Source organism: Argentina anserina, chromosome 2, assembly GCF_933775445.1.
Source record: "Argentina anserina chromosome 2, drPotAnse1.1, whole genome shotgun sequence".
NCBI lineage: Eukaryota > Viridiplantae > Streptophyta > Magnoliopsida > Rosales > Rosaceae > Argentina > Argentina anserina.
The window spans coordinates 4,216,690-4,230,614 of NC_065873.1; the positions used below are offsets into that span (position 1 = coordinate 4,216,690).

General features: G+C 38.4%; 2 protein-coding genes across 2 annotated transcripts; one reads left to right on the top strand and one right to left on the bottom strand.

Annotated features, from left to right (window-relative positions):
• Positions 1–1,084: 1,084 nt before the first annotated feature.
• LOC126784447 (2-hydroxyisoflavanone dehydratase-like) lies at positions 1,085–2,287 on the bottom strand. The gene has a single exon (XM_050509910.1). The coding sequence runs from the start codon at positions 2,251–2,253 to the stop codon at positions 1,339–1,341; it is 915 nt and encodes a 304-aa protein (XP_050365867.1). The 5' UTR covers positions 2,254–2,287; the 3' UTR covers positions 1,085–1,338.
• A 7,560-nt stretch (positions 2,288–9,847) lies between these two features.
• On the top strand, positions 9,848–13,389 carry LOC126783398 (uncharacterized). Its single transcript, XM_050508859.1, has 6 exons — positions 9,848–10,191; positions 10,695–10,921; positions 11,006–11,264; positions 12,318–12,497; positions 12,580–12,735; positions 12,951–13,389. Exons 1-6 carry the CDS (start codon positions 10,162–10,164, stop codon positions 13,122–13,124), a joined length of 1,026 nt encoding a protein of 341 aa, XP_050364816.1. The 5' UTR covers positions 9,848–10,161; the 3' UTR covers positions 13,125–13,389.
• Positions 13,390–13,925: the final 536 nt, after the last annotated feature.

Genomic DNA, 13,925 nt, shown 5'->3' on the forward strand with positions numbered 1-13,925 from the left:
TGTATTTGTATAATTATATATTTACACATTTAACTACTAATGTTTTATAACATAAGGCTTACGCCTTATGCGGCTCAAGTTCTAAGGCTCAAGGCTCTCAAGAAAACGCATTGGGGTACGCCTTCGCTTTTTAAAACAATGGTAAATATATAGTTAGTCTTTTATCCATTAGTTAGTACGGAGTAGGCAGAAGAGTTGTTGTGTTTTGTCCATTGACTTTGCATTTTAAGCTGTGAAAGCTTTGTACTTATCAATCAAGAAAAAAAAGATCGAATTAAATCCCTTAAACTTTTTCTCTCATCTTTGTCATTATTTCTTCAGTCTGCATATTGATAATCCAATCCAACTATGCCTTTTGCCCACCATCTTTCTCATTTGTCTTGCCTGTTCAACAAGCCACCAGGCTAAGGTAGTAGTAATGTAAGCTCGTACATATAAAATAAGCCTGTATGTACATATATAATGTACATGCTTGCTCCTTCATATCATTGTTTTAACTGAAATTGTTACTATTGATTTACTCTAAGTAGGGTATTTCGGTGGAGGGGATCGTTTCTCATATACATTGGTCTAGAGATATCTTCAGCTACTTTCGAGCAACTATCCTCGAGCAGTAAGCCCCATTATGCCTTATGTGGTATGTTGTTGGCTATCTTGGCTGTAATCATTTCCATTTGGGAGCTCGGTGACAAGAGCAAAAAGGAAAACGTGAAGTGGATGAAGCGGGGAAAAAACAGGTGGTGGTTCTATCATCGGGCTCCTCCGTATACACCATCTGATAGTCTCCCTGAGATTAGTGAGATATATGGACTAATTGGTGGTGTCGCTCAGTGCATTTTCTCCATAGTTCAGTATGCAGAGGTAGCCACTCCATTCCAACAACTAAATCTTCTGCCTGCTATCTTTTACTCGTGTGTGGTACAGAATAAAGCAGTTGTGAAGTCTAAAACCCATTGACCCCCCCCCCCCCCCCCCCATCTTTTCGGTTGTTCAAATTTGCAGATTCAACTTTCATCAAGTTTGCACTGTACTAGTTAGATTTGTACATACAAATACAATTGTTGCATGCCTTCTGATATATTTCCAGCGTAACAGCGTTTTCATTGATAAAAATATGTTCTACAAGGTAAACATATATATTTATGCTAGCTCGTTGTGCAACATATGGTTATTCGTCAATTATGGCACGACTGTTCTAATAGGTACACGTACTCGATCAGCATCTATCATGCACTTGAATATATGACTTGATAACTGAAAGAATTAGATAAAATACACTTCTAGCTCACAAAAAGCTCTTAGATGGATGTTGATATTTTGATTAATCTACCAAAAATTTCAGCTCAGATTGAAGAAATCAACCACTTTTTGCAGCAAAAGGCCGGCTTTGTCGGCTTCGGAGTTGAACAGAAAAAAGCAATGGTCCTCCCCTTCTGTCTCAAACAACTCAGCAAAGCCTTCCCCTTTAAGTTTCTCCAAAGTCTCATAGTAGCTCACTCCTCTATCTCTCAGCCAATCTTTCTCGGCAACACAAACCAACACCTTCCCACATGGCATTTTCTCCAAGTCCGGATCCGCTGCCGGGTTCAGTTTCGGGTCATCATCACAACCAGAGCTCGTCGAGCTTAAAAACTGATACATCTTGTCACACTCCTTACCTCCGAAGAAGGGGTGCACCATAACTAACCCAACAATATTCAACCCTACTGGAGCATTAACCCCAGCTTGGACTGCAGCATAATGAGCTATATTGGCTCCAGCACTCTCCCCGCCCAAGAAAACCCTATTCAGATCTGCATGCTCGTTCAGCCAAGCTTCAGGCCCTTCTCCATTAGAGTGGGAAGCGATCCAGTGCAAAGCGGCTGAGGAATCATCGTAGGCGATCGGTAAACGATGCTCTGGGGCTAGCCTGTAGTCGACAGAAACTACAATGACGTTGGCTTTGAGGACTAGAGATGAAAGGAAATTCTTTCCAATCTCACCAAAGGGCGATCCCATGCAGAAGCCTCCACCGTGGTAATGGACAAAGAGGGGCAACTTCTGACCTCCATCGTTGATTTTGGGGATGAAAATGCGAGCTTTTACTTCGGTTTCAGGCGAGACCACCACGTCTTTGGATTGGACTCCGGTTGTTGGGTCGAGTCCCGCCGGAACGGGGCCATGGAGTGGCATGTACCTCTCTATGTTACCATCTTTGAAGACTTTGAAAAAGGGTGGGAAATCATGGATTATTTCGCTGTTGTTTGAATCCATAGCTAAATCTAGTTCCGGAAGAAATATGATAGAGAAGAGGGGGCTGTTGCTTGATCATGAGTTGGTTCTGGATTTGGATACTTAAAGAAAATCCAAAGGGGCTAGCAAGGAGATGTTAGGCAAACTGGCAAGTCATGCTTGGAAGTGTAGGTCAGGAAGGTTGCAATCTAGCATGAGCAATCTTTTAATTTATTGTGGAATATTAGCTGAGTTAGCTATAGTTAGTTTTGTTTACAGGTTTGTTCCGAATGAAACATATGGGCACATTTTGTATTTGCGGTAATAACATCGTTAATTACGTAACTTCTACATATCTCGTCGAGTTAACCTGATATACGAGAATTTTTTTTTCCGGAGAAATACGAGCAGGTCAATTATCAGATTTTGATAAAGCATCCGAGCGAGCTCTACGTATAGTTGGAAATTAAACGTGGAATTTATGCTTTCCAAATTAAAGAAGTGAGGTTCATGATGCTAAGTGTCACAGACATCACGTGCAATATATGATAATCGTGCGCAAGTAAATTTTTCTCGCCTTGCCTTCTACCTGTGATGGCGCTAGGGTATCAATCCTAGCCAGCCTCCTTGCACTACACCTTGTATTTGATGGTGTATGCTTGAATCCTTGTGCGGATTCTTTGTACTACGCAGCGGATATTTATATTCTAAACTTATGAGTAATTATCCCAACTCACAAGTCTCTATATGCACAAGTGTTTCCCGAATTCCAAATGCGTATGGGGGAGTTAACAAGTAATCACATGCATACTCGGTTTTGTGGAACTAGCGTCACTTTTCTCATTGATGAATTCAAAGTACAAACTGAAATCCTAGCATGGATTTTTACAATGGTTTGTCTAAACCTTTCTCCAAAGTCTCATGCTCCTGACTACTAACTATTTATACCTACATCTAACATGGAAGTTGACATGTAATAACCCGATTTTTCGGAACGATGTTTGGTTTGTTTAATTTTTATTAAGTTGTGAAATTCAATTAAAATGAATTCGGTTGTTTGCGACTTTACGAAACGAAAACGGAAATGTTCTCGGAACGTTTAATTAGAAAAACGTTACGTTTCCGCAACGAATATATAGACTTTTATTCCGTTGCTCGTTTGTGAAAACTTCCTTTACGGAAGTTGTAGAGCTCGTCGATACGAGTTCGTGGACACATCACGCGTTCGAATCGGACATCGTACATAAACGTTATTAACGATGGAAGTTAGTTTCCGATTTAAGAAACAGGTATATATAGAAAATTATTGAAGTTAGGGTTTCCATTTCTGGAAACCCTCACCCCGCGCCTCTCTCTCTTATTTCCCTCTTTCTCTCTCTTCTCTCTCGCCTCTCCCCAATTCCCCTCCCTCTCTCTCTAGCCTCACCGGCGATTTCGCCGACCGGCCCTCTGTAGGCCACACCGCCTAGCCCAAAAGGACCGCGCGATCCTCCTCGCCAAACCCCGAGCTCGCGCCGCTCCATCTCGCCGCCAAGAGTCTCCTCTCTCTCCCCGAGCCTCCCTCTACATCACGCCGCGATCTCCGCCTCCAAGCCTTCGTGTCCCTCACTGCCGGTCCCTGAAGCACCGCGTGACCCTCCGCTGCAACCCTCAAGCTCGCCACTGCTCGAATCGACGTCGCCGGCCTCTCAAGCATCACCGACGACGAATCGATCTACGTAAGAATTGATAAAACTGATTGTTGTGTGTGATTGTGTGGTGTTTTGGGATTGATTGGGAGAATTCTGGATCGATTGCGAGAATTTTGGAAGGGGATCGGAGGTGTAGGTGGAGAGTGGAGTACCGCCGCCTTAGGCGGCGCGTGCGAGTGTGTGAGGAGGTCTGGAGGTGGCCTTGGGCCGTGTAGGGGCGGAGTAGAACACGCGCCGCCACGTGCGGCGGCGCGTGAACAGTGATTCCGAATGGTAATTTTGTAATTTATTTTTACGTGCGGTAAATGTAAAAGTGATTTACGTACGGTAAATCTAAATTTATTTTACATACGGTAAATGTAAATATAAATTACTTTCAGTAAATGTAAAAAGGAAATTCAGAAGGGTAAATCAGTAATTAATATTTACTGAGACAGTATTTACATTTGAATAGTATTCGTACGTACAGAAATACGTAAACAGTATGTACCCGTACAGAAATACGTAATGGATGTGTATTTGTACAGTATTACATGAATAGTAAATACATGAATAGTACACAGTAAATAGTACTTAGTGAACAGTAAATTCGTAAAACCAGATTTGCTGAACAGTAACAGATTATTACTGTTTCGGCATTTAAAGGTTTTACGAAACGTATGTAAATTCTTTTCTTATCTTTTCAAGGTGATCGATAAATCTAGGAAATAAGTTACCTTCGGAAATTGTGGAATTACGCTCGAGTTGATAAGGTTAGTAAAATCTCACATATTTACAAATCTACCCTTACGGAGATTCAAAATTTTGCAAGAGGTTTAAATATTGAAATACAACAGGTATATGTATAGTGGAATATATATATATATATATATTTGTATAAATGGTAAATAAGTACATATATATAGTTTGCTATATTATATACTGTTATGAATTCATTGTGAATATGATTACAGTGGTGATGAGAATTATATATTGAGCATGTGATGCGATTTGTACAAATAATGAGTAGATTATTGTACGTGGTTTTAACGTTAAGAATTGTTAAAACGTTTTGTCTTCGGACGTGTTTATGAAATATGACATGTATATAATAAAGTGGATTATATATATATTGTATAAATAGTAAATAGGTACATATATATATATATAGTTTGCTATATTATATACTGTTAGGATTTCGTTTGTGAATATGATCACAGTGGTGATGAGAATTATATATTGAGCATGTTGATGCGATTTGTACAAATAATGAGTAGATTATTGTACGTGTTTACGTCTTCGGACCAGTCTTCCTCCGTTCCAAAGATAAGCGATAGTTCAGGAAATATGAAGGCCCGCTTCCGGTCATCTCAAAAGTAGGAAAGTGTTCATACAAGATCGCCATACCACCATGGATGAAAGTTCACCCAGGGTTCCATGTCAGCAACCTCAAGCCGCACCATCCCGACAAGGAAGACCAAGCCCGCAACAAGCCTGCTAGAGCGCCTGTGGAGATCAGATCAAGCAAGCCAAAGGAGATCGAGGAGATTTTAGCCGAAAGAGTTGTTAGCACGTTCAAAGTCAAGGGCGAAACCAAGCAGTTCAAGAGCGACCACGCCAACAGTACTTGGTGAAGTGGAAGGAGTTTGGAGATGAAGAAGTAAGCTCGGAGAATGTGGAGACACTGAAGAAGTTCAAGCAGAAGATTGAAGACTTCAACTCCAAGGCAGTCGTCGAGAGCGCCGACAGCTTTAGTGGGGGAGGATGTTAGGGGCAGCACTTGTAAGGCCGCAAGCAACCTTGTCCAAGGTCATGAGTCATGCCTATGGTCGGTTGCTTGCGTGCTAGTGGCAGTATTGTAATTTATATTTTCTGTAATTTCCTTTATTAAGTAGGTTCATGGTGGAAAGGTTTCATGTTTCCCCCTGCCAAGTCTAGTTTTACAAAATATGCTATTATAGGGAGGGGTTCCTAGGCGGCGACGGTTGGCCTACGGAACTAGTATAGGTAAGCACATGTACTTGCGCCTCCCTTAACGTCTTACCATCAATAAAGAGATGAATTATTCAATTATCTGTGCCCCTTGAGATCATTCTTGTTGCCTATTTAATTGTTCATGAGATTGCCCAACAACTATATAAATTGTGTTCTTGCTTGCCACTAACACTATACTAATATCGTGTGGTTTCCATTGTCCCTTGCAAGGTACTCACTTGGCTTACTTGTTACTCGTTCATCGATTAGTAAGTGCCGCACGGTCCGCTTGTGCTCTACAAAAGTCGACCCGTGACACATAGCCTTTGTTTCATCACCCATATTAATTTATACCATGAGCCTTAGTATAGTTGTATCTTTACCTTTGTTCTTAGTAAGGCTATGCTATGGTGATTGCGTGATATTCATTGAATAAGAAGATAAGGTGTGTGACGAGTAAGTGTGGGAGAAGGGATTGACTTATTCAAAGAAAAAGATGAGATGCTAAGAAAGAAAATGAAAAAATAAAAGGAAAGAAGAAGTTTTTAAGCATATGTGTACAACATAAATAAGAATGAGAAAGATATGAGTTAAGTCCCCTTATGTTTTTGTATGAGGAGATATGTTTTAATTGAAGGCCTAGCAATTTTCTATTTTTGCCTTTGTCCTTATATATGAGTTTAGAATGAAGTAATGGCCCAACAAGATATTATTTGGTCATTGTTTTGAGGAAGCAAGAGAGGATGATTGGTATGCTCTACTTGGTTTAAATGTTTTGTACTTTTTTTTATCCTTTTTTTCTTAGCCATGAGGTTAGCCCCATTACAACCTTAATGAAAGACTTTTCTTGATCCTTGAAATGGGATAGCCTTTGATCTGTGGAGATAAGTCATAAATGTTGAACTTATGGTTTGGGTTCATTGGTTCATGTAGTTGATATCTTTCATGATATCTATGTTTTCACTAAAGAGCTTGCATGCCATATCTATTGAGTGAATTTAACCCATGTATTTTGAGTATAGACTAAAAGAGTGATCCTTTGTAAGGTGATCATTGCTTGCTATTTCATGTTGAGCTCTATATATTCACTTTGGTCACTCCCAAGTCCTACTTGTTATGTATAATGCCTATGACTTGTTTAAACTTTGGAAAGCATGACATATGATATGAAGGATCGATTCCTGAGACTAATGTTGAGAGTAGTTAGAGTAGTAGAGTCTAATGTAGTTTAGTTTTTATTTTTCATGTTTTAGTTTGTTTAGGGACTAACAAAGCTTAATTATGGGGGTATTTGATCAACATAAATATGTCTATGAAAATATAGGTTCACCTACCCTTCTTTTGCTATGTTTCTCTCTTATTATCTCAATATTTACTTAGTTTTGTATTAGAAGTGTCATGGATTCACAATGATGGAGAAATAAAGTAAATGAACTGAATTAATGAATTTGAGTTGAATAAGGAGTTGTTTCTTATGATGCTAGGAATCCTTGCTACATGAGGAGTATTGATCGAACCAGTTGAGCATTAATGTTGCATGAAGAGTCCTATTTGTATTAGGAATTCGTTCAAGACTAGTAATTATGATGGAGAATCATTAGGAAAGCCTAGAAGTCAAATCCTAGACGAATCAGGATTTCTGCCAACATTTATGGGCCAGGTCTTGCGGGTTTGTATTAGAAAAAAATATATAATACTCTAATTTAAGGCTTTGAAAAAATAAAAGAATTATTAGACAACATCCTATAAAAAGTCACAAATAAATTCTAATTTCATCCGTTTTAAACATGATTTGATTGTCTGTACCTACGGTCAACCAAAAAAGATGTGTTTTCACATAATAAAACCTCATTGACCGAGGCTTTGCCAAATAGATTTCTTCAGTGCGACCGCGCACGATATGTAACAAATATTGTACCAGTTTAACCAATTGAAGATATAGTACACAACTTATTAATTTCGTAGTCTGAAATTCTAAATAAACATACACGAATTAAACATATATACCAATATACATTATAGTAACTTTGAGGTTTTATGAAGTTACATCATCACAATAAAGATATACAAATTGATTAATTTCCAAGTAATAAAATTGGATTGCAGGGCCAAGAATTGCAATGGTCATTATTTTCCAATGCTTCGTGAAAATATTTTATCACAATAATATGTTTGTCCTTTTTCTAGTTATAAAATGCTCATTTTCATACAGCATGCATAGTAAAATAATTATTTAAAAATAACATAGGCATAGCATGTATAATAAGTAGAGCATATCATTTAGCGTAGTTAAATGATTTTGCAAGGTTAAGTAATATTCACAAAATAATTTGCTCACATATACTTAATGCGATATATAAATATAATGCCAGATAATAGCATTATAAATCATTTACATGCAGGCCACAAATTTATTTAATAAAAATTAAAATGGCATAGCGTATAACACGTTAAAAAATCAGAGACATGCAAAATTTCATCAAATCTGAATGAAATTTGATAAAAACGACAACACTAATTTATATCTTACTTGTGAATTTACCGAATAAACTGTGTGTAAATGTTGTTGCTCTTGCACTTTCGATTGGATCATCACAATTCTCGCATTAATTGTCACAAGGTAAGTGATACATTACATATAAAACAATTATAATTATATCACTGTAAAACAATAAATTATATATACTAACTAAGATTAACTTTTTGGTAATTTCGAGAATTACCTGCACAATTTGTTTTTACCGACAGATTTTACCATAGGTAAAAGTCTTTTTTTTGTGTGGTCTGGTCGAGTAAACCCAGTCGAGGTGGCCGGGTCGAGATTGTATCTCATCGAGTTCGACGGATTCCGGTCAGGCAAACTGCAACTGCCGATTTGGGTTGGAACACGATCATTTTGAAGCACCGATCTGGGCTAGAGGCGGTTAGCGGCGATCTAAGACGCCCAGATTCCATGGCCACCATCGTACTTTGATGAGGATTTGCTGCACCATCCTCGCACAACGGGCCCCAGCTAATCCATCAACATGGAACTGATGCAGAACCCAGAACCTCCTCACCGTTGCAGCGACACCACAGCAAGCCTCGCAACCTCCAATGTTATCACGGCGTTGTGATCTCCTTAGTCCGGCGCACCCCATATCCGAACCGCAGAGATCGACGCCAGCAGCCTCTGTGCACAGCGGACCCAATCTGGATTTGTTCTCCGGCCACCAAAATCAACCAGCATTATTAATGAGGAAAACCATAATGCTGGTTGATTTCGGTGGCCGGAGAACAAATCCGGGTGCCCTAAGTTACTAACCACTGTTCTTAACTTATTTCGTCAGAGGAAAGGAGCCAACGACAGTAAGAAATTTTAGGGTTTTTTTCTTCTTTTTTTCTATTTGGCTAAAAACTCATAGTTAAAGTAAAGTGCTGATAACGTGTTGTAGGAAAAATAGAATGATTTGCTCATCTTATTGATAATCTCTTTTATGTAGGAGTCATGATTACAATTGAATGAAATAATAATTATATTAAAAATAATTAAGGCTGCATAATTGTTGATTGACCCGTTACATCCGTTGATCATAAACATCATTAACTCATTATGTTATTTACGTTAATGAAGACATACTAATGATGTTTTTCTTTCAAGATACTTCTCTATTTTAAAAAATATTAAAAAAAATGAGAAAAATATAGGCAACTCAGGCAAGCTATCCTTTTCTTTTTGCAAAGTGAAATTAAGTAAGACACAAAATACTGAATTTTGATTCCAGCGGACGTGAAGCCCATTACAAATTGTTGTGGACTTGTCGGCTTGTCAACTAAACGTTATTAAATTAATAAATCTAAAAGTTTAAATAAAACAACAAAAATTGGAGTAAACAAAGCAATTTAGGTCGGAATCCGCAACAGCACTTTTGGGAAATCGTCAAACATTTAATGTCCTTTCTCCCTGGATTAGTGGTCTGTACGATGATTACGATTACAATCCTCCCCCAAAACGACGCCGTTTGTCCAATCCCGTGTACACACTCCAGGAGTCCCCGTAAGAGAAACACACAAAAGCAGAGCCAACGGGTCTCGACCATCTCTAATCATTTTGTTCTTCTTCACGAGAAATAGCTCAAACCCCTTTAAAATCTCTGTCTCACTTGCTTTTGCTTTCATTTCTTTCTCTTCTTCATCTTTCTGAGTTTTTGAGATCAATGGCTGTCATTATGAGGGCCAAAGCCAAAGGAGAAGAAGAAGGAAGAACATTCTGAGACTCTGCCAATGCTTTTCAACTGGCTTTGTTTTCAAGCATCTATATTATACAATGGCTGATGATCACAGCTCTTTCACCAAGGTCTGCTGTTTCCTTTGCTTCTCCTTTAAGCTCTTCAAAAAGGGTTGTGTTTATATTTAACCATTTTGATTGATACTATTGTTTGTCTTTTACCTCATTCTTGCTTTGGGTTTTTCTGTTCCCTTTCATTGGTTCGATTATTTTTATTGGGTTGCATGTGAAAGCCCTGATCTGGGTATTGAGATGTTAGTCTTTTCGTCCTGAAATTTCGGGTGTTATTGTCTATGCTTTCAAGCTGAAGCAAACCCAGATTTCATTTTCTATCATATTATAATAGAAACGGCTCCTAATCGTATCATTGGACAAGACTTGACAACTAAATGAGCTGATTATCTAGATCATAAGAATCTCTGCAGTATTCATAGACTTCTGGGTAGCTAGCTAGATCAGATTGGACTTGCAAAGTTCGGACCTTTGTGATGACTAATTAGCATTTACCCTTGTCATTGTCATTCTCTGTGATTGAACTTCTATTGTGTGTTTTCAAATTTCATGAACTACAGGATATATTGCCAAAGAAATCGCCTTTGCTGCTGAGGACGATTGTCGTGTTGTTTGTAATGGTCTGTGGTGTCTATATATGCTCAATTTGTTTAAAGCAAATCAGAACTGGTACCTCAATTAGATTCTTAAGCATCCCTGAGGTGATTCAAAAGCCGTGCCAGAAACCTTATATTGAACCGGAAGAAGCGCCTTATGTGCACTTCCCAAAGCCCACAACTTACAGCAGGTATGCTCGATTTTTTTTTTCTCCTTGCAAGTTTTAGTTCTATTTGAACTGCAATTATGTGACGTCTCTTGTGCATATAAATAGGGCTGAATGTGCGTGCAATCCTGTGAGATATTTTGCAATTTTCTCGATGCAGAGGTCTGGGAGTGGTTGGTTTGAGACTCTACTGAATAATCATACTAACATAAGCTCAAATGGGGAAATCTTCTCTGTTAAAGTCAGGAGAAGTAACATGTCAACAATTTCGGAGACTTTGGATAGAGTATACAGTCTAGATTGGCTCAGTAGTGCCTCAAAAAATGAGTGCACAGCTGCAGTTGGCTTAAAGTGGATGCTTAACCAGGTATGCTTGCTTATGCATATTGTTTTTTTCAACTAGTTTCTGTTTCGTAGCAGCGTATTCAATTTGTTGAGTGAGAGACTACAACATTGCTGTGGGGTTTCTCTCCTTTTGGCTGATACTCGTATAGTATTTATCATCTCTTGGATTAAAGTTGTCTTGTAGTCTCTATTATTGTAATAACAATTACAAAGTATTATATAAGTCCCAAAATGAAGCACCAAGTGTCCCTGAGGAAAATGTTTACTAAGGGGCAGTGTTAGAGGATCTTGAGGATTGAATAGGGTAACCTCTATGACATATTAGGATAGTGGAACTAGTTCAGAGAATACAGTGTGACAAACATATATATCAAGCACACATCATATAGTCAGCAACATATGTTAAGCTTGATGTTTATGCGAGTAGATGTACTCCTTTCAAATTTTTTTATACAACTACTTAGCTTGAAGCTTATAGTTGCTTCCCTAAAAATTGAAAAGTTTGAAAGATTGTCAATCCGTGAATGTCATTTTTGTGCTGCATAATCTGCATGGATGATACAGCTGTATATTTGAGAGAGGGGTGCTTGTATCTAGTCTACCAAGCTATGGACTTGTCACCTTATCACACCTGCGGTTGAGCAATGTGAACAAACTGGTCTGATGTAGATATTGCTCAGATTTTCCCATGTCTTTTTGAGTATCCTGTTATAACAGTTGTTTGCTTTCTTAAAGCATAGAAATTTAATGAGATAGGGTTCAATTTAGTAACATCTTAAGTTCAAATAAGATGACCATTCTGTGAACATAAATCTAGGTGAGGGAGGAACCAATCAGTTAGACCCATGTGGTGGTTTGATTTGGGGCCATCTAAATTTCCATCTCACCTTTTTCCCGATGAACAAATGGTTTGCACTTCTTTCATCATCTCTGCCTCATGTTGTGGATTTGTTTATACTGTTTGGCGGAATACTTTCAAAACCTCGTTCCAAAGAATAAAATGTCATTATGCTCTGTTGTTCTTGTTAAACACACGGAACAGCGATTTAATCATCTAATCTAACAATCAATGCAGGGGTTGATGCAAAATCATGAAAAAATAGTGGAGTACTTCAACACTCGCGGTGTTGCTGCTATATTTCTCTTTCGAAGGAATCTGCTGCGTAGGATGATCTCTGTGCTCGCAAATACTTATGATCGAGAGGTGAAGCTACTGAACGGAACCCACAAGTCTCATGTGCATTCTCATCATGAGGTACTCTCTCTCTCTCTCTCTCTCTCTCTCTCTCTCAAGATATTTTACTTGTTTTGCAGCTGATTTTATTTGATGGCTGCAGGCAGAGATACTTGCAAAATACAAGCCTACAATCAATGCAACTTTGCTTTTAGCCGACCTGAAGAAAGTTGAGGATACAACTACCAAAGCATTGCAATATTTCAACAGCACCCGACATCTAATCCTATATTATGAGGATGTTGTTAAAAACCGCAGTGTAAGACAATTGTATTCACACTCAACTTTTGTTTTGTTGTTTGATGAAATTTAATACTTGCATCAGTTGCATGACACAAGTTTGTTTCCAAGTCTTTAGAAACAGCACTGCAAGACAATTATATTCACTCTCAACTTTTCGTTCTTATACTTGCAACAGTTGCATAACACAGGTTTATTTCAAAGTCTCTGAAATTTAAATTTGCATGTTTGCAGAAATTAAAAGACGTTCAAGATTTTCTCAAGGTCCCACAAAGGGATTTAAAGAGTCGTCAGGTGAAGATACACAAAGGTTCCTTGTCTAGTCAGGTTGAGAATTGGGGTGATGTCCAAAAAGCACTTAACGGAACACATTATGAAAGCTTTCTCCATGCAGGTCTTCACAGGTAACGGCAATAGGGATGATGTACATACCATGCTTTGTTCATTTAGTAGTTTTTGGTTATCTTTTGCATTTAACCACAGAAGCCATCAGGTTACCCTCCCTTCTGTGAAGCCATCAGCCACAGAAGATTTTATTTTATTTTAGCCTCTTTGTCACCTAAATTTTGTTCCTTTACCACGCTCAAATTAGTATTCAATTTATTCTTTACTCAGTTTTTGCTGAGAAGCAACGTTGCTGTATCCATGCTAATCAATAGAGAAATTTGTTGCTCTTTTACTGCTTCTGTCTGTATATTCGTGTTTTTGTGGAGAAGCTTGGAATGCAACATTATTATCAGCAATTTAGCATTAAGTGGCCAAGTTCTAGTTGGCCTCAGTTAAGGCATGGATGCTTATTAAGCATTGAGTGGTGAATTCATACTCAGTTATGTATTACAAATCCAACTGAGACAGGTCTCAGTTTGTATGAACCTTCCTTGTGTGTGGGATCGAGGATTGGATCTTTAGCCCAAGTTCCCAGGAAGATTTGCGGACAAGCAGAGAAGCAAGTAGCATGGACCCTTATAAAGCGTCTTTCTGATTGGAAAACAGGTACTAATATCACTAAAATTTAGAAGGAAACCAGAGTTTTTAGACAATTTACTTTGACTGGGAAAACGTAGTAGGTTCCTTGTCCGAACCATACACACGAGGTTGGTCAAATTTTCCTTAAAGGAATCAAGGTTGGGATTCTATTGACCAAAGAAAGAAGATTTGATTTTCCTAAATAACGTTGTCGTTTGAGGGGTGCTGTCATTAAATAACATC